Source organism: Seriola dumerili, unplaced genomic scaffold (assembly GCF_002260705.1).
Source record: "Seriola dumerili isolate Sdu_G_001 unplaced genomic scaffold, Sdu_1.0 BDQW01000321.1, whole genome shotgun sequence".
In the NCBI taxonomy this organism is placed as follows: domain Eukaryota; kingdom Metazoa; phylum Chordata; class Actinopteri; order Carangiformes; family Carangidae; genus Seriola; species Seriola dumerili.
In genome coordinates, this window is record NW_019174576.1 from 4,216,274 (window position 1) to 4,241,936 (window position 25,663).

Consider the following 25,663-nt stretch of genomic DNA (forward strand, 5'->3'; position numbering starts at 1 on the left):
AGAGAGGAGAGAGGGATGGAGAACAAATGAGCGTGAAAGGGAATCAGGGGAAAGAGTGGATTAAAACATGCGGCAGAGTGAGAGATAAAGGAAAATAAATTACACCAAGAGTGTCATAGAGGCAGGGAGAGTGATAAGACATTAAAACGTGAGAGGGAACGGAGAGACTAGCCTTATAATAGAAGAGCACATACACAGAAGGGAAAGAGTTGGTTACATCACTGTGAGCTGTACGCTGCCCAGAGCGAGACTCCTCAGCCAGCCAACTACCATCAGCCAGTCAGCTGTGGAAGACATGTGGAGCTCCACCAATGACTGCCTGCATGGTATCTGTTGTCCGTTATCTGCATGTTGTCTGTTTTTCCAGTCAGTTTCAGTTTCTTTTGTTTATCCCGTCTCTACATTGTTGTTTCTGTGAATCCGTGTATTTGTGTCCATCTACGTTGTGTTTTTTGTGCTTTTCAGTCAGTCTTGTCTCCTTAGTCCACTTGCTCTGACCTTAGGCTACAGCCAGCCTTCATGAGCCTGAATCTCTCTACTCTCATTACGCCTCTTTCTTAGACCAATTACACCTGTGAAAATGCTTCAGAGCACAACCACAACGATGGAAAAGGTCACCGAAAATGTGCTGAGCCTTTCGCATCCCTAAATGATTAAATGAATTCCTGCGATGGTCTTTGGCCACGGCCAGCGGCACATGAACAAACACAAGACCGAGGACCGTGAACTCTGGAGGCTGGAGCAGTAGCATGGACATACATGGAGCTGTTGCAGGTTGACTTCATTCAGAACGAGCCTGCAGACTGGAGAGGAGGGAGGGGGATATTGTTGGTGCGAGCCATGCTCTGTTAGGTTTAAGTACAGTACATTCGGCCGGTCTCTTATGAAACCGCATGGCCTGAGGTTTCAGTCGGAGATGATAGAGCTGTTGATGTCACGCTGGGAGGAGAGAGAATTCTGGGTTCTTACATAAACCTGAGATCTAAAAAGTATGACTCAAAATAAGAACATAAGGAGAGGTTGGCATTTAAAATGTCTGAGAGTTGCATGTGTGCGGTGGCCTATTCAGACCGAGACACATGAACACACTGACAGGCTTCCCCACCTTTTGTACAGGATGTATAAATCTGTGTTCACTGTATGTGCATGTGCCTTGACAACTGAATAGTATCAAGACAGGGTTATTGCTCTGCATGTGAATAATATTGGTACGCATGAGCAATACTTATTAACCATATATTACTCTGCATGCATCATGCCTACCATGAGAGAAAAAAGGGGAAGATTACTGGACCTGAGTAAGTAAGAGTTAAAGCTCAGAAAAAAAATCTAAAACAGCTGAAATACAGTGACACAGCTGTTCTGACTTCACATTTTGTTTTCATCGAACGTTGACATACAGCTGATATGGATTTTTTCATTTAAAAATTATTTTTTTCAAATCATTCTCTAGATATACTGTCAAAGAACATCTTGTTTACATTCCTATTCATACCCTTTAACTGCGCGCACACTCACACACAGTCCTTGCTTACCATGTAGTATCCAGGAAGCAGCTTCTGTAAAAACTCAGCCTCCTTGTGCATCACAGTCTTGATGATGAACTCGTCGTCCTTTGTGAGATAGAAGACTGAACCACTCGCTCCAGGATTGGACAGCTCGATCAGGGGCTCATTACACAGAGAGTACTGCAGGTACACAGAAACACAGATTAAGTGATTTTAGAAAATTTGAAAAACCTTAAACAAAGTGATTAAGTGGTATTAAGCAAAACTGCACTCAAACTTAATCCAAATGAAATTACAGTTGTTATATATATAGTTGTTTAATATATATTAGTTAGTGTTTATGGAAAATTGCTCCACATAAAGCCATCTGGTTTGATGTCACATGCCAAAGCTGTTCCCCTGGGCAGCCACACCTCTCTGTCCCTTGCATTGTCTTGTTATTTAAGGAACATGGAACAAATAACAACTTTTCCTGTCTTTTCCAGGAAACCCGTCTGTACTATTCTGAACCATCTAAATCTAATTTCATGGAAAAAGAACAGCTGAAAAAAGAGGCAAGGATAGAAGATAGCAACAGCAGCAAATTCATAGAAAGACAGAGTGGACAGGAAACAGAACTCTGATGTTGTTGATGATTATATACTAGACTTGTTTGTTAATACACACATCAGTTTCCTTCTGATATGATAGTTACACAGCCTATTCTCTCCATTTCTCTCCGCAGCTTAAAAGCAAGTAATGACAGACATTTTTGAAAGAGGTGAAGCTTCCTCCGCCTCCCTTTGGCTAATGGCTCACTTTTCACATTTCATTTCACATATTTTTACCACATCAAAAACAACTGAACACGTGATAGCTGGAAAATTAGCTGGCTGACTGGAAACGGTCACATGCATACTGTGGCATGCACAAGTCAAGTTCGGATGTTCTCATCATCTTCCCACCGAGAAGCCTAATTTAACAGGAAGGAAAGGTAGGGTCTTTTTGAGGATCTAATTCAACCACCTTAAAGGTGATGAAATTGTGTTGGGAAATGTAAGTGATGAATATGTTCACGATGAAAACTTTATCTGTTAGCAGCAAAGTCATGTGGTAGCCCACTGTAACAAAAAGGACTACTAAAAAGATATTAAGCCAATGCAGTGTGTGCAACTACAGCTATAAGCTAAACACTACAAAGTAATCGTGACTAACACTGTGAAGATGTCAGATCAGAATCACGTGATCAACATGAACATTACGCATTCTTTAACTTCCCATATGAATACATCACAATTTGTTAGATCTGCTGTCTGTGAACATCAGCCCCAACCTGGTTACAGCATCGTTATCGATCTTCCACACTTAAGTCAGAGTGTGCTGACTGACATGAGGTTGACTGGTTTTACACAATTCACACATGTATTTAATACATGTATAGTTTCAGGTTTGTCTCTTATTCTTGTGCTGTTTATGTAATAGCTCTTTAGTCTTATTACTCTGTCTGCTTGGCAGTCGTGTTTAAGGATTTTGTGTTTCTTACTCAAAACCCTGGTTACACCCAAAGCAACGTACATGCCAAACGTGTTAGACATAAATGAATGAATGAGCACACGGCGCCCAGCTTTTAAAGACACTCCTCCCAAACACCTCATTAAGACCTCTACGGAAAACTAATGCGTTATGGAAACGTGTGGAGAAACTCCAGCAATGTTGGCTACTCTACTACTATGAATGTAATATGAGGTCTAAGAGGTCTAGATTTAGGATCAGGTAATGAGCAGCAACCATGTATCTGGAAGAGAGTCACATCACAGGAACCTGAGTGCTCTGATTAACAACACTATCTATTGATCAGACCAATCAGATTCGATCAGAGCACCGTGTCCCTCTGAGGTTGTGAAAGTCTAATGTTAGCACACGCTGGTAAACAGTAAATCAGTGAGTAAGTGCACATGGATCAAGATAAAGAAAGACAGAGGAAAGAACTAGATCTTAATTTCTCATCAACTAAGAAAATGAGTCAGGTGCAAAATCGATGACAGCACACTTGTATGGACAAGCAGGAAGAGTGTGTATCCATGTGTCAGTACCAATACATTAAAGACAAATGCACATGGAACATGCATAAACAGTGTCTAAGCAGTGTATGTACAATCTACTAGACCGCTCAGAGCAGAGCGGTGAATCACGCAAACCTCCAGGTCCTCCACACTGATGCGGAGAGACAAGCTGCAGACCTTCCTTCCTTCTCCCAAGTCATCCTCTCTCCTCCACTCTGCGCTCTCTTGTGCTATCTCATGGTTTCTCACAGCTCTCTCCTAACATCCCACCTGTCTTCCACACGTGTCGAAGTTAGCCTTAGTTTTTTTTTTTCTTTTCTTTTGCTGCCCTTTACATTTTTAATGTTTACACTTTGTTATCCGTTCTCACTTGATGATCTACTTACATCACTAATTGTTGCTCTCCGATTGTTTTGAGTGGATACAATCTTATATTTTCATAATATAGTTCTAATCTGAACATTTCCTGGAGACTGTGTGTAGCATCCATGGGGTAAGAATTCACTTTAAGTCATACCGATTTGAGATGGGAATTGATACGATTTTATTGATACCAATAAAATGATTTTCGGTTCGATTCTTTATGTGAGTCTGAAAAACTAAGCTAAGCCTGCCTGCGTGGCGATAATCTCATTGTAACATGAGATATAAGCAGTGGCACTCGTGTGTAGAGTGTCAAATACATGGTGTTCCTGAAATTTAAGCCCATGATATGTAGAAAGATGTGTCAGCATATTGCTGATGTTTCCACCGTTACTTGTAAATAACCATTTTACAGACACCACAAGTAGCACTGTCATCAGTCTTCATGAAATAAAGCCACACGTTAAACTGTTTCTTCCTCTCCAACATGATTCAGTCTTGTTGCAAGTTTCCAGCAGCACAGATGCATGAGTTCGATATCATTGCTTTGCATTGAGCAACTGAAAATGCTGAACAACATGCTGGCATTGATAAAGAATTGATAAGCTCGAGGGCATACGATTCCAATCTTTGGGACAATTTGCATCCGGTTCTTAACTGGAACTGGTTCTCGATCCCATCCCTAACACTGGCACAGCAATGAGCAAACAACAGACTAAATCTTACCAGGTAGTCATCTGGCCTGATGCCAAACAGTTCTCTGAAGTAGCGAAAGGCCACAGGAGCGTATGTTTTGAAGCGGAAGTCGGGGAAATGGTGGGCTGGAGTGAGGTTGCTGCCTTCACTAGAGTACAGAGCATCAGAAGACAGAAATCAAATTCAGATTTTTCTCCAGAAAACATCAAAGAGGAATCAGTCAACAACAAAAAAATCCACTCCAGCAACATGCATTAATACTGTATTATCCATCTGTGCACTGGAAATTCACTGCTGTAGTATGTTTTGTATGTGTGTGTTTGCAGCTGAGACCTGGGGAAAAAGATGCTTTCCACCACGTAGAAGTCCTGCATCAACACGTCCCTCTCAGGCTTGGAGCTCAGGTTGCCCACTGTGTAACCGATGCCCAGCTGAATGGCACCTTTCAAGGCTGAGGATGTGGTCTGTGGGTGACAGAGGCAGAAGTGGTGTGAGTGAGATAGAGTCCTATTCTGAGGTAGAGCAGATCACTTTAGAGAAATAAAACACACTTCACAATCCTATACAGAGTAAAAAGAAAAGTTATTGTCAATTGGCATCAAAAATGTCTCTTAAAAATACATAATTTCTCAGATGTTTCTCTCTCAGGTTCTTTTTATGGGGAAAATAAGCAAAGAACTTGTTTTCAACCAGAAAACATGCTGCCATGTGTCGTCTGTGTTACCTTCTTGTAAGTAGTCTCTCCTGATGCATCCACTCCTCTGTGACCAATCTTCTTTCCCTGACCAGGCTGGCCTGAGGATGAGGGCATCTGATGACAAAGAGAGAGAGAGAGAGAGAGAGAGAGAGAGAGAGAGAGAGAGAGAGAGAGAGAGAGATTTGTGTTATGGGGACAGGAGGATTTGCACCTGTTCATTAAAATTGATTATTTAAATATCAAAAAAGGGGATTGACACAGTATTAAGGCATGAGAGCAATTTTAAAGCTTTGATGTTTTTCAATGAGCAGCCCAGGTGCTCCTTTTGAAGCAAAATGCAAACTTTGGTTCATGTGTTCTTAGCATCTTTATTTAGTGAAACTTAACTCTCTGCATCAATCAAACCCAGACTGTGCACAGAATGAGAATTTAATCTGCTTTATAAAAAAAAACTGTTTCAATGATAGACACTGCAATGAAATGTTTTCGATCTCAAAGCTTGACATCTCACGTACATATTGCTGATGCTGTTGTAAGTAATGTTCATTGAGCTTTTTCGTTTACACTGGCAAGTAGAATCAAAACTAAAATTCAAAAAATCGTCCAATTCTTCTAAATGTTTGCTTTAGCGTACAGTACTGTGGTGAAGTGTCAGATGGATGGGACTTATCAAATTAGGAGGATTAAGATAATGTGAGCCAAGCTGTCCAGCACAGACAAGAATACTTTAAGTGACATTTAAATATTTTGTTAAATTAAACTCTCTGGTACTGGTATAGTGACATTTGTGGCAGTCTTAATGCAACAAGCGTGGTTTTCACTAGTGTCTGGCTAAAATCAAAGAACTAGTAGATATTGATGTGGTTGATCAAACATGAACTAAAGAGAGAAGAATAACAAAGCAGAGGATCACGGGGACGGACGGCAGCTCACCTCTGTGATGAAGGCTTTCTTAGCAGCAGCATCTGAGGGGGAAAGAGAGAGAGAGAGAGAGAGAGAGAGCTGACAGTGTTAGTCGTGAGGCTCCATTACTCAGCATCATTAGTTCTCTCTGCGACAAGGATGAATCCCAAAGGGTGGACGCGGCAGTCCAACATTATGTAATAACAGTGTCAAACACAAGTATGGAGCTGTCAGCTAGAGGAACCACAGGAAACAGTAACATCAGCCACAAGGGCACAGAGTCCTATTTAAACACGCACACATGTATTGTGGTATGGCAATGTCAGTTTGTTGGTCCATCATTCAGGTCCAGACTGAAATATCTCAACATGTATTTGATGGATTGTCATGAAATTCTGCACAGACAATTATGGTCCCCCGAGGATGGATCCAATGACTTTGGTGATCCCCTCACTTTTCCTCTAGCAACACTGACAGGTTGACGTTTGTGGCTTTTAATGAAATATCTCAACAACTATTGGATAGATTGCCAAGACATTTGGCCCACTCTTTCCTGGTCCCCTCAGGATGATTTCTAATAACCATCAGGTCTATATCTGACTTTGTCCAATACTGTGGTTTATGACCAAACAAAACTTATTAAGTTCCCATCAGAATCAGCTGTATTTTGTTTTTATAGTTAATATGCAGATATTCAACTGAGTTGGTGAACATGGTAAACATTACACCTGCTAAAACATCAGCTTATTAGCATTGTCGTTGTAAGCACGTTGGCATGCTGACGCTGGCATTCAGAGCAGTGCTGTGCCCCAGTACAGCCTGACAGAGCATGGCTACAGACTCTTAGCATTGCTTTGACTGGACAAGACAAGCCAAAAATAAGAGATAAACAATATCCACTTGTAGCCAACAGTACAATCCAATCCCCCAGTCACATTTTAGGTTAAATGTAAAGGGTTAGATATACAATACATAAACATACATACAATAATATTATAAAGGCTGACAACACAAAAATGCAAACTGTACACATTACACATGGCCGTCTAACAAATTTCAGAAGTACAACAACTGTACACTATGTTGTGATAATTACCAGCCGCAACAGTGAGGCTGGTATTGTTTTGTGTATGTGTGTGTGTGTGTGTACACTGATAGTTTCTTTTATCTAATAACAGGATGTAGGCAGTAGAGAAATGCAATCAGAGGACTGTTTTCGCCTGAAAAGGCCTGAAATAGATGCCTGATTATACACGTATGACACTCAGCATAATAATGCAGAGAAGAGTAAGGAGGGCAGGAAAGAGAGAACAAAAGCAAATGAATAAAGAAAGGGGAAAGAGAGAATGAGGGGATGAGGGGATGAGAGATAGATTCAGACAGCACTACAGTCAGGCTGATTAATTCCCTCTCTGTTATCACTGTAACCAATATCACACTCAGGCGCACAGATGGTGGAATTTATCAAGAAACTGTGAATATGTTTAAAACAGCAACTGCACAGTCTGACTGTCGTGAATAAATAAATGAGGGTAAAATCAGTGATGAGATATTCCTAATTTTATGTATTATATAAATATAATCACTTTCCATTTTTCTTTCACTTCTAGATTTTCTGGCTGTTTTAACAGCTTTATTATTATTAATGACATGACAATTATTTTTGATGGACTAGATCTGCTTTTTAGGTCACTGATATAGATGCATTAGATTTGAAAGTACATACTTTTTTCTTTTTTCTTTTTTTTTTTTACAGCAGACAAGCCCTGACAGCGTGACAGTGATCCAGCATGAAGAACACCAAGACCTTGAAACTGAAGCAGCTACGTGGAATTCAGCCATTATTAGTTTTATTATTTACTCCTGTGCTTTTCCTGCTGTGACATATCAAAATATCCTTTGTGAAAAATGCATATCCTCTTTTAGAAGAAAAGAGAAACATTTTGTTGTGAAAAATAATGATTGTTCTGCTTGCAAAAGTACACCACAAAAATGAATAGCAGACATTTTGATTGGTCACATCAGGAAACGCACAGGTGGAAATAATAATATTAAGTGTTATTAATTCCACCTATGTCCCAATACAGTATTCCAGTGAACCAGGAAACACGTTAAGTGGAATACAGCCATTACATGAATTCCACCTGTGTTTTTCCGACTGACATTTCAAAATGTCTCCCATGAAAAAGGTCTTGTGTTAATCACCACTATCAACCTTTTTCACAGCAGACGTGTCACAGGAGGAAAAGCACAGGTGAACCTAATAACATTAATATGGTGAGCCCGCATACACAATACCAGGAAATGTTCATCTTAATAGTTACATATGTTTTTTTTCATATATTTTTCTGCAATGACACGTCAAAATGTCTGCTGTGAAAAAGGTCTTTTGCTCTATTTGCCACTGCTTTGTGCCTTTAAACAAGACATTTTGACAAATGCGTTTAAATGACCAATAAGGCTGAATACATAAGTAACTAATCAATAAATGAATAAATCTATTTAATTTTTTATTTGAATGACCCAATACAAATTCTTAAAATTCCAGTAAAAATTTTCTCAGTAAACATGTACATCTGTGCTTAATGTTATGTGCATGGTCACTTGTTGTAAGTGGTTCAGTTAGGGCTGCATGTTGTGTAAAATATCTATTTTGTGGCAACTAAGTTATTAAAACCTGCAAAAAAAGGTTATTTTAAGTCATAATATAATGTAGATGATTGGTGGCTATACTGGCCACCTTGAGTCACGACAGTCTCGTAAATTGCAATGTGAATAATTACAGTCTATACAGACCTGCCACCATTTACGTGACTGTCGTGACACAGGACGGTTAGCTGCTTCAGGCTATCACATAGCAAATCCAGAAATCGTATCTATAAGAGGGACAGACTGAAAAAAACAACTGCACACTGATCTGAACTCTCAGTTTGTGTTTGTTGAAGAGATATTATCTCTGGCTATGAGATGTGGAGTCCACGAAAGTCAACAGTGCTTAGGATTCCACTTTATTCATTCCGTCCCTGAATCAAAATCGAATCGAATTGAGAGAGCAGTGCTGATATTTTTGCCCTAGTGAACAATTCAGGACAAATAAGGATGACAGATGATAAAATATCACTTTCTGGCTATATCTTCGGAAGCCCCAACTATAACCAGTACATAACCAGTGTGTCCCTCACCAGCTGAGACACCAACAGCTAACCTATATACCATAACCAAGTATCACTGAAGCGTGGGATAGCATCTTCACAGCTTGACTCTGTGTTTTCAGCTGAATTGATAGTCAGCCTCTCTAGTCTCTGTCTCTGCCTGCCTCTCGTGGACGCCCATGTGACTGAGCCACAGAATAGCCTGTTTGCCACCCCTCCTCCTGCTGTGTCTCTCTTTCTCTCTCCCTCTGTCACACACACACCAACACACACACACACACATTCTCACTGGGATGAGCAAGCCCAAGCGTGCCAATGCAATCCCGGCAACGCTCCCTCCGAGCTGAAACATCCAGGAAATAAAATTTGAGAAAAAAAGTGATGAAAGACTGTTTGCAATGCAGATAATTAAAGAGGACACTCACATGCTTTTATGTTACTATGTAGGTCCAAGGGTGAAAATGCATGTGATTGGCTGGCAAAGTTTGGTTCTTTAATGTGTTTTCTGTCATTTCCTAATTCCTATTACCTATGTGTGCATGCACTTGTGCGTGTGTGTGTGTGTGTGTGTGTGAAAGAGTGTATGACATGTTTCTCACTATAACCGCATCTCTTCCATTCTGCACCTGTTACCCCACCACCACCACCACCAGTACCACAGATTGCTGATTGTTACACCCCTATATTCATCTATCCCTGTCCTCATCAACATAAAGTACACCCAGACAAGAACACCATTTGTGAATAAATTAAATTATGTCAGGACAGAGATGGCTCTGGGAAGAGGGGAGATGAAGAGCCATGCAGAACTACATTTAAATTGTAGCTGTTTAATTCATGAGAATGCTTGACTGGAATGTAATTACATTATGATTACAAGAAGTCAATGAGAGTGCAAATGACAAAACCATGATGCCCTGCAGCTATTCTTATAATCCTATAGCACTCGAGTGATAACAGAAACTTAGAGACATAAAGATGATGAGGGTACAGCACAGTGAACAGAGGAAATCCAAAGACAGAAGTTAAGATAGGGGCATGATGGGATAGAAATACAGAGAATATCCTGAGGCACTGCACGCCAAAAAAAGGCCAGCACATCTGTGAACTAAACTCAACCCATGAGTATTATTATATTAAGGGAAATAAAGGCATTATAGCTGCTAGAATCTAAATAAAACAGTACATTAAAGCAGTATATTAAATAATTATATTTGTCAGCTAATGTTTTCACATCTCATGATGATTTTTCTGTAAAAAACTGAAATCTATTTGCAGAAATATACCTCAGGAAGTACATGAGTCTTCTGTGATAACATGTTATCAGTGTTAACATTCCTCCATTTACCTTTAACAAACACCCAAGTAATTTCACCCTTCTCAATGATAAGAGGCTGCAGAATGAGGACATGAGGAAAAACAGGTCCTACTCCACCATTATGCCGCAGCAGCAGTCTGTAGGGTTCTTCAGGGAATGGAACAACAAATAGACACATCCAAATAAATAGCCTCTGGCTCAGACTGTTGCCTAGCCATACTGCTATGTGATGGTTTAATGGCCCACTCTTACAATTCTTAACAGGGAGGTCCATTACTGGCTAGTGATAGCCACGGGAGGCGAAGCGAGACACTGACTTATTTATGTAATATCCACACACAAACCTGATGCACGAATATGATCACATGTTGAACCCATGTTTGACCCTTTTTAATATGAGGAATCTGTCATACTTTTAATCCCTGGTTGTTGCCAGTTCACATAAGACTATTCATACATGCTGCTGCCAGAACATAGAATTATAACAGACCTTGTATATTTGCTTAAAGAGCTTCATCAGTGCATTAAAAAGGACACCACAATGTTAACACTTGAGGTTCAAAATGTAGGGGATTCATGCACGTGATTTTTGAACACTAAACACAAAATCCAGACGGCAGGTGCAAAGCAGAACTGCCCTGTTGTAATAAAAATGTTTTATGGGCCGGGAAAGTGAATGATACATAATAGGCACTAGTGAAAATTACTGTTTCCGGGACTCGAAAGAGTGGATACATCTACATACTCTGATCGCATTTCCTACTGATTCAACAGAGAAACAGAACTGAAAACAGCGTCAGTCGGTTTCAGCCCTTTATCTGTTTGCGTCTGTCCTACTCTCTGTGCTCACATATCCAGTTTTTAATGCAGCCAAATTCCCAGTAAAGCTGTTCTCATTTACATGTTCTTCTGTTTCTGTTATCAGAAAATGGAACAAGTATGAAATAGTGACTCTCTAATAGCTGGTTGGTACCTGATCCCTTAAATAATAGTCAGTATTGATGCCAGTACCAATCACATGTATCAGATCAGCACATTCTTCTGGGTTTACTCTACTTATATGCCCTAAAGAAAGTTAGCACATAGCTGAGCAGATCACTGAATATCACCATTGCAAATTTAAAACATACACAAACTAAAAGAGCACTTTCACTCATCTGCATGTAAACTCAGTGTTTCCATAAAGATTTGTCACAATCCAGTTCATTCAAACACTTAAATGTGATAAAATCTTCAATGCACACAGCCTATGAAGATATGAAGCACTTTGTATTAACACCTGTGCCTCTATAAGCTCCTCAGCACACAGCATTATATGAAATAAGGCGTCTGTAATACTAAAAGAGTCATATAAAAAGACACATGACACAAACAAAGTTCATTCTTGTTCAAACTTGCTTTACGATGTGCAGGATAGTGCAGATCCCAAGATGTCTACTCCTGAAAAAACATATGATGACAAGTCGACTTAGGGTAGGATATTCTACTTGTCTTGAGAACTATAGAGACACTGAGATGTTGTAATAATCAGTACTACTTTCCATGTCCTGGACTCCGGCTGTATACAGTAAATATATAAGAGATATCTGCTCTGGCCTCCATGTTCATATTGTCTCAAACACACACACACACACACACACTTTTTCTCCCTCTTGTTTCCATGGTGCCCCGATTGAGGTCAACCAACATTTTTGTGAGTAAGGCACGTGTGCCTGGAATCAACAGACAGATGCTGCCTTCCACATGTCCTCTCATGCTGCTGTTAAATAGGGCATTAGCACAGCCACACAGCAACATATGACACAATGTACAAATATACACACACGCAGACCACTACCATTAGCCCACTCATTATTTTAAGCAAACAGGAACAAAAAGGAAAAAATAAAACCAGAAACAACCTCATATGACATATCAACAAAAATAATTCCATTGACATAATTTATTACGTTATACAATCAACTTTTGGACACGGTAGTTAGAATTCTCCAAAATTAAATCTTTGGTTTTTGTTTTTATACTACAAAGCGGTATCTTGCTGGGAGCGACTGGTGGTGATGGTCACTTGCTAAGAGCTTCAGCTATTGTTGCATTTACAATACAAGAGGTTATAATCCTCTGAGCAGCGCTACTTCATCAGGGCAGTCTGGACACCACAGTCACCTTGTATCAGAAAGTGACGAGACGGTCTGGCCGGGCAGGGGCTAACTGGTTAACGTGTTAACCTCAGTAGATGAAGTTATTTCCACCACTGGAGACAGCTCTTGGTGAGTAAAGGACATGAACTTGCAACGTTTCTTCTAGACTAAATAAACAGCTGTTAATGCTAACATTGGCTATGTAGCAATGGCAAAAAAAATAAATAAAAATTGTGTGTGTCACTTAACTGTTAACATCGTTTACTGTAGGCGGCATTGACGTACTGACTGCGATGTCGGACCCATATAGGATCAATACTGGGACTCCCTGAGGACAAGCTAAGTAAGAGGCAGTCTCTGAGATGATTGCTTGTTGTCTCTGCAGAGGCTAAGTGATGGTCGATTGGGTGTTAACTTTTCAGGCCACAACAAAGCAGCGTTTGATTATTGTGTCAAAGTGTGTCTGACCTGATCCACAGAAAGACAAAATCCATAACACTGTCAAATTTTAAAAGCCTACTCAGTACAAAGTGGAGTAAAATACAGTCAGCTCTTATTTCAGTATTTTGCCCAGTGAACAATGCTGTTGGATTGTAATATTATCTCTGGCACCAGTGTGAGTGTTAGAGGAGAGAGTCATTTGTTTGTTCTCTCATGTTCATGTTTTTTTTTTTTTTTTTTTTTTTTTTTTTTAGAATATGTTAATTTATGGTCAACCTTAGCCTAGTTCACTCCACTCAGTTATGCAACAGTGATGGTTGGTGTTTAGACTGAGGGAAGGCAAACTGATCCTAAATCAGTGTCATCAGGCCATTCCACCCCTGAGCCCTTGATCTCGGAAGCCAGCGGGCTGTGTACTTTTCCATGACCGCACCATTGAGCCAGTGTGGTCCTCATCCTCTGTCTCTGGCCTCGGTCCAGAATGGAAAAGTGGAGGCAGTAAAAAGTCCTAATAGAGTATGTTTGGCTTTGCACTAGTGTTACAGGTCTTATCACGTCTTTAATAATTTTCAGCACACAATGAATACTTGGTAGACACATATAATGATCTCCAACTCTCTGTTGTCTGTGCAGAGGGAACTTTCAGACACCTTGACATCTCCACAGCTCTCTGCCAACAGTTGAAGAAGAACCCACTTAGTTTTATTGTTGCCTTTTACCATTGTCTGCAGGTCAATAATTGTATGTTTATATTGTTTAATTACATAAATACCACTTTCATATCTGTATACTAAATATGAAGCTAGAGCCAGAAGATGATTAGCTAAGCTTAACATAAAGACTGAAAGCAGGGGGAAACAGTCTGGCTCTGTGTGAAGTAACCAAATTCATCTACCACCGTCTTTTTATGTACAGACTAAACAATTACATTTTCAGTATTATTTTATCATTATTAAATGATTTTGATGTTCCCGAAAACTGTTCCTTTAAAATCAGATTTTTTATTTTTATGACCATGTCTAATGTTACCTTTGTCAAAGATACACCTGTGCAGACGGTAGACAGTGATCAGAAACACGGATAAGTGTTTGCATGTCACAGTATCCTGGTTTCTATCAGAGTAATCCAGCCCAGCCCAACCAGCAAACAAGCTTGTCTGTGTTTCTGTAACTAGGACATGATGTTACCATGCACAAACACATTAACAGGAAACTCTAAAATCCTGGTACTAATGTGCGTGTAAACATAGTCAGTGTTTCCTTCTACTGGTGTGCAGGTGTAGATATCTGTGTGTGCATCTGACTATATCAATGATTCTTCTCAGCTGACCATCAGTGCAGAGTTACTTGGATGGCGACAGTTATAATTAAGGAGTCATCAACTTCCTAATGCTAAGCTTTTCAAAGAGGCTTAAACGTTCCTCGCAATTACGGCACTCTGGCAGAATAATATCCTTACGGCTTATCCTTACTTCTTCTGCATGTAAACACACACAGAGGCAGCCACAGGCAGAGGAATACACATGATCAGCAATGCCAGCTACTTACAGACTACAGTAGGAAGTATGGTTGAACCCAGCTCTAAATACACTAACACGACTTAAACCGCCATGGTGGCATGGCACACAAGCTTCTCCCTTGAACACATTTCCCTGCAGCATTCCTCTGATTTACTGAACAAAGCGGTGTGCACAGAGGGGGAAAGCCACTCCGTCCTCTGCTGTCAGTGCATATCATACACTTTGTATAATACAGTGAATGTGTGGAGGGAGCAGGGGGCTGGAGACGACAGCGTTTCACTGTGCCAAATCCTCCATTATGATCAATAGCATCAGGGAAGCAGGCAGGCTTAATAAAAAGCTTCCTGCCCTCATCTGGCTCAGAAAAACCTCCCTTTAAGACATTTAGCCTGGAACTAGATGATGAATGATGGACAGACTGTCTACAGGCAAACGGCTGCTGGGTCCAAATATAAGAACATTTATTTACTAAGAGTAAACTTTTCACTGTTTCAGAGGAAGAAACACAACAGACACACACTCTCCCATAGCTCCATTTGGCCTCGCTTCAGTCTGGTTCACCCAGACAAGAAGCTGGATCTTCTGCAGGTCTCACAGACAGACAGCAGTCTAAATGCAAAGCCAGCCAAGTCATGGTCACTATTGCATTACTATTCCTAATCCCAATCCCACTAGGCTACTAGACTAACTGTCTGGATTATCAGGATAAGATGGTGCCAACACAAGGACAGGTGGAAGTCAAGTGACCGTCTGTCTGTTTTTCTGGTTTGCTGGCTGCCTGTAACATACTGTGTCTGCTGTGTATCAGCGTTAGGGCAATGCAACTGTTTTAAAAAATAATCTGTTTTAAGTAGATACTCACTGATGATTGCAGGAGTGTCTCGCATTATCTGAACAGTCATGTTTTCCACATTTCTCTGCTGGTGAAAGGTTCACAAAAAAAAAATCTGATCAAAATGCAAACATCAATAAAATGCCACACCTGCCAGTACTCTGCATCTACCGCCTGCCTTCACCATCCAAATCCATTTATTTAACATTCAGACTGACAATGAGAAGTAGCTGAAATGACTGGTTTGGCGAATACTGAAAGTAGCTAATGACACCAGTCTAAATCTGACTAATGGAACAGGTGGATATGAAAGTATATTTTTTCCTTGGAGAGGCCTGAAAGCTCAGCAGACATTAAAACGGAGACGTAAAGTGAGGAGGTGCACAGAGAATTGTCTTTACTGAGCAAGAGTCTAGCTGCTCAGCCAAGTCCTGACAGAATATTATGAACACTATAGTGATAGTAGTTTGTATTTACACACACCACAGGGACACATGCACCTCCACAAGTCCAGAAAACAGCAAATCCTCACTGTCAGGGATGCAGACATCTATGTGTGTGTTTATGGGAATGTATGACGTGTGGACTGAGAAACACACAAGAGAGGAGCTGCAGTAATTATTCACAGTTTCAGTTAAAATTTTCTCCTGGACACTATAGCTAATGGGAATGTTGTATTAATAACATTAGATTGATATTTCAAGAGTATGCGTGTCTGTTCCCTCTGGGAGGTTTTTCTGCTCCTGGAGAGACTGGCAGGGTTGAGTAGCAGCACCCTGTTCTCTGGACAAAGCTAAAAACAGCTCAGTCCTCCTGGCAAAATGACACACACACACACACACACACACACACACACACACACACACACACACACACACACACACACACACACAGTGCTCAAACTCTTATGCAATTTCAGTATGTTTTTCATTACTGAGCTCCCAGATCAGGACTGAGCTTAATGATCCTTGCTGATCCTCAAAATGCAGTGAAAGCTGTCAGCCAAGGGAAAAGGGTCCTTTTATGGACTGAGGAGAGGAGAAGAGGAGAGGAGAGGAGAGGAGAGGAGAGGAGAGGAAAGGAGAGGAGAGTATTAGGAGTCATGGAAGTGGAATTAGTAATACATATAAACAGGGTGGTGATCAGCCTGACTTCTGTGTGCTGCTGTGTTATTGCTGAGAGCAGCATCTTCTGCTGGTGGTGGTGACTCAGTAGAGGGTAATCTGCTCTAACTCACAGCTGCTCCCGTCAATCTCATACCCACACAGAAAAATCCATGTGGACACCTGCAGATTTAATGGCACTACAGAGCTGAAACTCAAGCAAAAAAGTCAACCTCTTGTGTCACTGAGGTAAGCAACACACAGCTGTATGCAGAAAGATGTTCTTCTTATATATGTGTCGCACATTTGTATTACATTATCTAACAGTGAAGCAGCTATTGTAGCAGCTAATATTATATTATTATACATGATACTGCTTATATCATCAGTGACAAAAACAGCAATGTGGACTTTCATTGCTTCTTGTTAACCATGTATCTAAGTCTTAACAGGGATACTAGTTGTCTTCTGCCATCATCAAAATGCTCTTTACACTGCAATTGTGCTCCTGAGACAAACTAATCTTTGACATGCGGCACCACACAGACCACCTCTGCAGACTGCCATCTAAATGAATACATGGAGTGCAGATGACCTGGCACCACTGTTGTGTAGTAGCCTTGGGTATACAGTTAGTTACTTAGCAAGGTGTACGCTATCTTTTACCATTCAACCTGCAGAAAGCTGCTTTTATCTTTTATGCGCAGTGTGTGTCGTATGCACTGCCTGTGGTTTCAAAGAGAAATCCTCTGTATGGCCACTGTAGGCCCAGATGAATACCTACAGAAAAAAAACTGACAGACAGACAGCAGCCTTGGCCTTTTGTAAAATACAATGCAGCAAACACAACCCGCAGCTGCTGATCTGGCTCGAAACTGTATAGAAAATGAGTCCTCTTTACTGGGCTGCCACAGACCGCTGAAACAAGGAGGAAACAGAAAGGCATCTGTGGAGACAGCCTGGAGACGAGTGAACAAAGTACTTTTCCCTGCAAAAACAGTGATAACTGAGGGGATTTTGCAGGAGGATATGTCACAATCTAGGAGCAACACAATCTTAAAACTGTAACATAACCTTCATGACGTCCAGGGCCAGACCTGTGGACATGGAAGTGGAGGAAAATTTGCACTGTAGCTGTATTTCATTTTGTGTTTACAATATAAATATTGTCAACATATAAGGAAGCAGTAATTACTAACTATGTATTTGGAAATACAATGTAAGTGCAAACGTACTTGGAGAACAGCTTAAAAAACACAATTCTATGGTTGAAACTAGCCTGAGATGAACAAGGTCAGAAAAATAAATTGGTATACCATAATAGAAATGAGATAAATGGTCATTAATTTAAAGTAGTAAAAAAGTAATTTAACATTTACCAAGGCTTCAATAAAAATTCTGACTAAGAATATTTATTACAGATTCTTAAATTATTACACATTATTACTTAATAATATTGACTCTGAATTATGGACAGGTCAGTAATGAACTGAACAAACTATTTTCTCCTCCACAGCCTCACCTTAACATGGCTGTGCAAATCTGCCCCTGAGGCAGAAAATCCTACCTCTGAAGCAGGAAATTTTCTGCACTTGAAATAATCACACACACTGACTGTATCTCCTCTCATTATTTGCACAACTCTTTCTTGAATGTATATGCATAAAGGAGAGAAGTACTAACTATAAGCAAGCTCTGCGTCAGATGACATGTGAGGTATACCTCCACATCACTTTACTCATTTAATAAATAAAATGCACATCACTACAGTAGGTACAGAGTGCGTCAGAAACTAGCCACAAAAAGCTCTGTAAATCATAGCCAGAGACACAAATCTAACCAACCAGGGCAGTAAATCCAACAGATACTTTAGCTACGACAAAATCGGCACCACAGGCCAGGTAGAGACTTCAAATGAAGTGGCACCAGAAAATGCAGCCTTGATTACTTAAGTGTACTCTGCTCTCTGGATCCACAGCAAATTCACCATCACATGAGAGAGGAGGACAGTGTTGCTTATTCCAGGGTCAGGGAGTCTGAATTTGCCAACCAGGCTCACACTGTTTAATGAATGAATAAATTTTCTCACTGCTCAGACCCCATTAAACTTACATATGCCCTCCAGCGTCTCTGTCCTCCACTGTGCTTGCCATTCACTTTGAGCAGACTGAGACTGTAAATAACACAGATTATTTCTCTGAAACTACGAATTTAAAGATCAAGTCTATTCACTAACACTGAATTTGAAAGAACTAATGAAAGTAAGAGAATTATTAATTAGGATATGACTTCTAAAAAAACAACCAACCTGAGATAAAAACAAATAAATAAATAACATAAATAACATAAAATAAAATTCAGTGGTATCTGGTCTATCCTACAGGGCTACAGTTAACTATTATCATTATTGAATAATCCGTAAATTATTTCCTATGTTTTTTTATTTCGCATATAATAAATACTGCCCATTACAATTTCAAAGAACACAATGTGGCATTTTCAAATGTCAAAACCTGAGGATATTCAATTTCCTACAGAAGAAAACTGCAGTGAATTTTTGTCATTTTTGCTTCGAAAATGACTTGCTCATGATTTCTTTCAATTGATTAACCATCTAATCATCTCAGCTCTATTATCTCAACTCTGGATATGCACAACTTTAGTATTCAAATGCTTTGTAGAAAAGGAACACAAGGCCTAAGGCTTAGGGTATGAAGAGTAATACAAGCTTTAACCACTGTAAAAAATCTAAAATTGTTTGTTATTAGCGGTTAATCATTTTAATCAATTTTCTAAAAGCTTATTGGGAGATTATCTAAGCATCCAATGGGTGCACAGCACACACTGTTCAGGTCATAAGTCTAGCACAGGGCTGACACACACAGAACCAATCACATCTACAGGTAGTTTGGGGTTTCACCTAATATGTTGTTTTGGATTGCGCTGCACAGTCAATCGAAATATAATCAAAATCACAATATGGGCAAGTGCAATATCCAAATCAGGAGCTGCAATTTTACTGATGAAGGTCAAATGTGTCACACAACCAATCCACCTGAAATCGTAATCACATATCGAAATATCTGCAAAAATAATTGAAATATTTTTTTTTTTTTTTGCAGCTAGTGCAGCTTTATTTTTGGACAACGGAGGGAAATACAGCAGAAACCAACACAGACACAGGGAAAACCAGTACTAGCTCTGAAATCATCATCCAGCTTCACTGCTGATACCAGGACACTGCCTAACCTTGCTTTCAATTTTCTCTGTATCAGAATGGGTGTAATTACTAAGCAGGCACCACTCGACTGCTTTCTTCGTTGAAAGTAATCTCCACTAATTCTATGTGGGTGATTCAGGTAACTTTGACAGCTTCGTGCTCCTGTCTGACCGTGCACATGCTCCAGGTGCTGATTATGAAATAATAATAGACTCCACAGTGGGGAAAGTAACTCTCTTAATTGAAATCAGCAGGTCCTTGCTTTATTCCTTCTCTGACGGAAGCCTGGGCAGTATGGCACCACAGTCATGCATAAAACTGAGCCAGAGCCTCATTCAGTGGCGCATATATAGTCTTTCACAACTGAAAATTCACCACAACAGAAGCCTAAAATTCTTCTTCTTCTTCCTTTATTTACTCTCTCCCTCGCTGATCTTCCCAGCAGGTACCGCTCAGAAAAAGAAAAAAACCTGGCTAAGCACAAGGACAGATAGCAGCAAACACAACGCTCCTGCCGTGCTGTGGTGTCTGTTTAAAATAGCAACTGTAGCACACATCCCCCATTTACTGAGAAAATCAGCAGCACATAAGACGCAACTGAACTGCGTCATCATCTATGTTAAATACTATGACATCAAACAACCTGGCAGAGGGTCAAACTCCTATAAAAGCTTGTTGAACTAGCCATACAAACTGATCTGAGAGAGAGAGAGAGACAGAGAGAGAGAGAGAGAGGGAGAGAGAGAGAGAGAGAGAGGGAGAGAGACAGAGAGAGAGAGAGAGAGAGAGAGACAGAGACAGAGACAGAGACAGAGACCTTGTAGAAGGAATAATACGGAGGAAACAGATGGATGATAAATTCCACAGGAGGCAACAGCCCTTTGTGCTTCCGTCAGCAATTCTGACAGGCCATGCCTAAAGCGGAGAACACAGAAAAACAGAGAGGGGGAGGACTGATGGATAGTGACAAATGAGTGGCTGAGCCAAGGGAATCACTCACAGAGGAGGAAGTAGATGAGTTGTATCTCACTCAGCGGCGAGTAAGAGGAGATGAGAGTAAGGCGAGGAGTGGAGAGGAATTTAAAAAAAAAAAAAAAGACCTACAGCCGCAGTGGAAGGTGAGAGGAAATTAGTATGAGTGTTGGGAGGAGATAAGTGAGATCGATGCTGTCAAGCTTACAGGAGACTATAAGTACAAATTACGACTGCCTGAGGATGAGGAGTTTTGAATGGGACTAAATGCTCAGACAGCTATTTAACAGCCAGCTGTGACACCCACACATTGTTGTATTCATACATTCAGAGCAGCTGAGCTGAAGGCTGCAGTCTGCAATTACACACACGCAGGCTCTGACGTTAACCAAGCTCTCCGTTGAGCAATTCCACATCTTGTGCAAAACATCTAGCATCTAGTCAGTAAGAATCAAGCTGGACTCTTGCAGCTGACATTTGCATTCATTCCCATTGAGCAGCGCCAATACTACATTGTCATTACACTGTCATAGAAACTAACACAATCCCTGGTTTAAACAGTTTTCAGCTAGCTGTTAATGGACTATCTCTTTAAGACCCTTCACTGACAGATGTTGCATGGGAGTCATGGTGTGATCCACACCAACCCCTGCTGCACGGCTTATCAGACAAACTAGCTTAACCTACAAAAGCTCTGTATCAGACGACAGACACAATATCAGCAATGAAAAGAATAACACTGACAACTTAAAAGCAGGTTCACCTTCAAAATTGTGGTGGATATTCAGATACAATCATCCTACAAATGGCACGATGAAAGACTAATTAAGTCAAATAGTGACAGAAACTATGATAGAGCAGTGCAGTGTCTGATACTATCACTAGCTGGAAGCTGATGTGGTTGCACATTCATTGTTGTTGGTGTTTGATGTTTGATATCATTATGACATTAAGAATGTGATAGCCTTTATTCCTTGATTAAAATAGTGAGAAAAAGAACACAGTTTAAGAGGGTTGACTCCAGCAGACCTTTAGTGATGCATTTTAAAATACACTGTTGCCCATAAAGTTGGAATAATTTTGTTTTCAGACATAATCCTCTGTTTATTCATATTCAAATGCATCAGTAATCACTTTTGACCAGGTGCAATGATTACATTATGTGTCCCAATTACCCAGGTGAACTGAAATAAATCACATTGTCACAATCATTTCATGGAAAGAGGTAAAAAAAAATATTTTATTCCAACTTTATGAGCAACAGTGTATATGTAAGTAATATAATAAGTTTTGCATGTTGATCTTATCTCCGTTCAAGCAGTCATGTATTTCAGAGACATCCACGGCTGCTTTGGTCAGTAAGTAACATGCTACTGACTGATACTAATGAGTGAAATCACACAGATTTACAGCAGTAGTCTGTTTATTTACTCTGCTACAAAACAGGAATACTGTTTACTTTATAGCAGATGTTTCGACCTACAAGATTTATGTGTGTGTATCTAATAGCTGTTTAGAAAAGGTTGTATTAGAAAATGTGTGTTTTTCTGTCTATTTTGCATAGTGACACATCAGGTATCTTTGGAAACAGAATAAAATCCTCATTTGTTTCACTGGACAACTTGTTGCGAGGTATCAACTAGACTGGCTTTTAATTTAATGGGATTTCTTAAGCAATTATTAAATGCTGCATTAATAGCATATCAGAGCAGCCTGAGGAATATTTAAAACCAGCTCAACCCACAGCATTAGCCGATCCACAGATGAATAATGAATAAACATGTCACATCATACTATGAAGAGTTGCCCTCTGTTGTAAACATTATATTTTAATGCTCTCACAGCCAATGTCCAGTGGCTCAAAATACAGCACAGACAGGTGAATGCTAACTGTTTGTAAACCATCAACCTGAAAACATTTGGCAGTGGTACTCAATAATGGATCTGTTCAGCGCTGTATATCTGCACATGCAATCTCACTCTCTCCCCAGTAAGGCCATGTTTTCCACTGCATGTGAAGGTTGACTGACTGAGCAGGCACACACTTGTGAAATTGCCCCAGGTGCATGAGGCACGCGCCATCAAGCATGCTAGAAAAAAAGGCATCTGCAGCCAAAGGCACCCTGCTTCCATTTTTCTATCCTCTGATACAGCTAAGCTCGACAATTAACAATCACCAGACAGCCATTGGTTCATTAGTCTGTTCTGTGTGGAGGTAGGCCTTCTGAGCACCTTTCACACCAGGGACAATGAAAACTCCAGTTAATGCAGCATGACTGATAGCTGTTAGACTCAAGAGCCCAACATATACTTAAAGAAACACATACATGCATTTGCAGACATAACCACATCCAATAGTATACTTTAAAGTCGCCACTAAGCTATATTAAATAATGCTGTGTCATTTACATAGGAGAACACATCTCTATGTTGATGATGCAGTCTTATATATATACTATAATGCTCCATCTATTAGCTTAGCTACTGGACAACTACAACTTGCCTTTAACCGCCTCCTGACAGTGCTGTTAATCTAAAATTTGTTTTAAATGCATTCAAATCAAAATTCCTGATGAAAACCTGTAAAGGACGGGTCTGTCAAAGCGGATTTGATATGACAAACTCTCATTTACAACCAGCTTCAACTGGCCTACAGAATACAGGTGAACTTGACAAGCCTGTTTTTACAGATTCTGCAGATAGAGATTTGTGCAGATGAATTTTCTATAATTAATGGATCTATAGCCTATGCATGAGTCTAATTCTACATCTCTACACAAGTTTTGTAACAACCTTCTCTCTATGTCGGAAAAGAGCATAATTTTCTTTATTCATTAAACTAGTCCAATTGTTTAATCTAACTTCTCTTAAATCTTGACAAACTCAAACACAAACACAAAATTCCTGAAGCACTTAGAAAGCCTGCCTTCACATATACTGCTCCATCCTCCTGGAATAATTTACAACAGATTAAAAGACATTGGAGAGGAGGGTACTTATATTTTAGCACACCTCCCTCATGTCTCATCACTGATACACACACAATAAATTCAGCCTGTAACGTTATGACACAATCAGCCACAACACAGCAGTGACAAAGCAGCAAACAGTTATTCACTCATTACACAAAACTGTAAAGGGAGACACTGTTAAAAACAAGTAATGCCTGCTTTAATAAATGTTTCAGGTATGTGTCTAATCTTAACCATGGCCTGATTTACAACATGTCTGTTTCACAGAAGACATTTTGACATGCCACAGTAGGAAAAGTACAGGTGTAGATTATAAAATGAATGATGGATGAATTTCATTTAGCTGCTTCAGTTTCAGGCACCTGGTATTGCTCATGCTGGCTCACTGTCATGGCTTACTGGGACACTTGAATAAAACAGAGCCATAATTAATGTTATTAGCAACACCTGTGCGTTTCCCTCTGTCTCTGTGACAACTCAAAATGTCTACTGAGAAAAAGGTCTAATTCACGTCTTCTAACATGTGCCTTAGTGTCAGTTTGAAAAAAAAAACACCCTTGAAATAAAATAAAAAATGAATGTCTATGTGCCAGGTGTCTCAGCCTGTCTCAGTCAGCCATGGTGGCTGCTGTTTCTTCATCAGTCCTGCTCCTTGCCAAATGTTGCATTTTCTGACTCCAGTAACTGCCAAGATGGTGCCAAATGGAAAGCCCACATTAAAGCGTTAATGATTTCTGCAAAAATATATATATATAACGTTTTTCTACAGCCTGGCGGTGACAGGTGGTGATAAGTCATGGTGCCTTAAAATCTACATATTGTTTTTTTGAAAACAGGGGAGGGGGACCTAGAGGAATATTCTTCCTGTGGAAGAGGTGGTAAGAAATCGTAGCTACACCCCTGGCTGTTCCTATATGGCAGTTAATATTTACAGCTCTACCATGCTTTATATTTGTCTTTCAAACATCTGTCTATTTCTCTCCTATCCTCGGGTTGTTGCGTTACTGACTAGTCACGACTGTGCCTACACGAATGTACAATACATATCATACGGTGACATATACAGTATCTATAGGTCCTAACTTCACCTGCTCTCCTCATCCATTCAGCTAAGTTAGCTACTAGCCTAGCTTACCAATTCCTTGCTAGCAAAGATGAGTCGGGACTTTTGGTCACAGCGGTAGCATCAGACACTTAAATGAAAATGGATATGAGGATGATGAAATTCCCATTAATGGCGGAAAGGGATTATATGACAGGTGACAACGTACCCATGTCTGCGGCGTCCATCCCGTAGCTAACTCCAACGACGGTGTCCGCATCATCGGATGCTGCGGCCCCGGATAGCGGGCTCCCGTCCCTGGCCTCCGACAGCCCGACCGCTCCCTCGGCTGCTGCTTCCATTCAGCCTCCCGGAGGAAAAACAGGAAAGCCCTCCGAATGATAGACCCACGGCGACGGTGCTACCCCGCTGGGATGAAGGAGGAATGTGTTGTCTGATATGTAACAATAGTCAAACGGAAGAATATGTGATAGTAATTCGCGACGGTCCCTTCATCTGTGCGATGTTTCCTTACGACGGCGGCACGGAGCCCTCTCCTCTCCGCTCCTCTCAGGTCGACCGCACCGCACTTGCTGCTGCTACAGAGCTGCTGCTGCCTGGTTTTGTGCTGCCAGGCGCTGTGGCTCCCTCTGCAGGAGGCTGAGGGAACTGCAGCAGAAAGCTGAGTGTGTCCGCTTTGATGCTCTGAATCACATTCAGAGGTCAGCCTGAACTGATGGAGTGG

At 40.4% G+C, this 25,663-nt stretch overlaps 1 protein-coding gene across 2 annotated transcripts in view; it reads right to left on the minus strand.

The window, feature by feature from the left end:
* The window catches only part of pip5k1c (phosphatidylinositol-4-phosphate 5-kinase type 1 gamma), a 43,557-nt gene extending 18,069 nt beyond the window's left edge, over positions 1 to 25,488 (minus strand). For both annotated transcript variants that reach the window (XM_022759258.1, XM_022759257.1), the window contains exons 1-6: positions 25,148 to 25,488; positions 6,240 to 6,271; positions 5,334 to 5,420; positions 4,943 to 5,073; positions 4,640 to 4,757; positions 1,536 to 1,688 (exon numbers count right to left, since the gene is read on the minus strand). In XM_022759258.1, coding sequence (XP_022614979.1) covers positions 1,536 to 1,688; positions 4,640 to 4,757; positions 4,943 to 5,073; positions 5,334 to 5,420; positions 6,240 to 6,271; positions 25,148 to 25,280 — 654 coding nt within the window. In that variant the 5' untranslated portion in view covers positions 25,281 to 25,488. The remainder of the gene's footprint in view (positions 1 to 1,535; positions 1,689 to 4,639; positions 4,758 to 4,942; positions 5,074 to 5,333; positions 5,421 to 6,239; positions 6,272 to 25,147) is intronic.
* Positions 25,489 to 25,663: the final 175 nt, after the last annotated feature.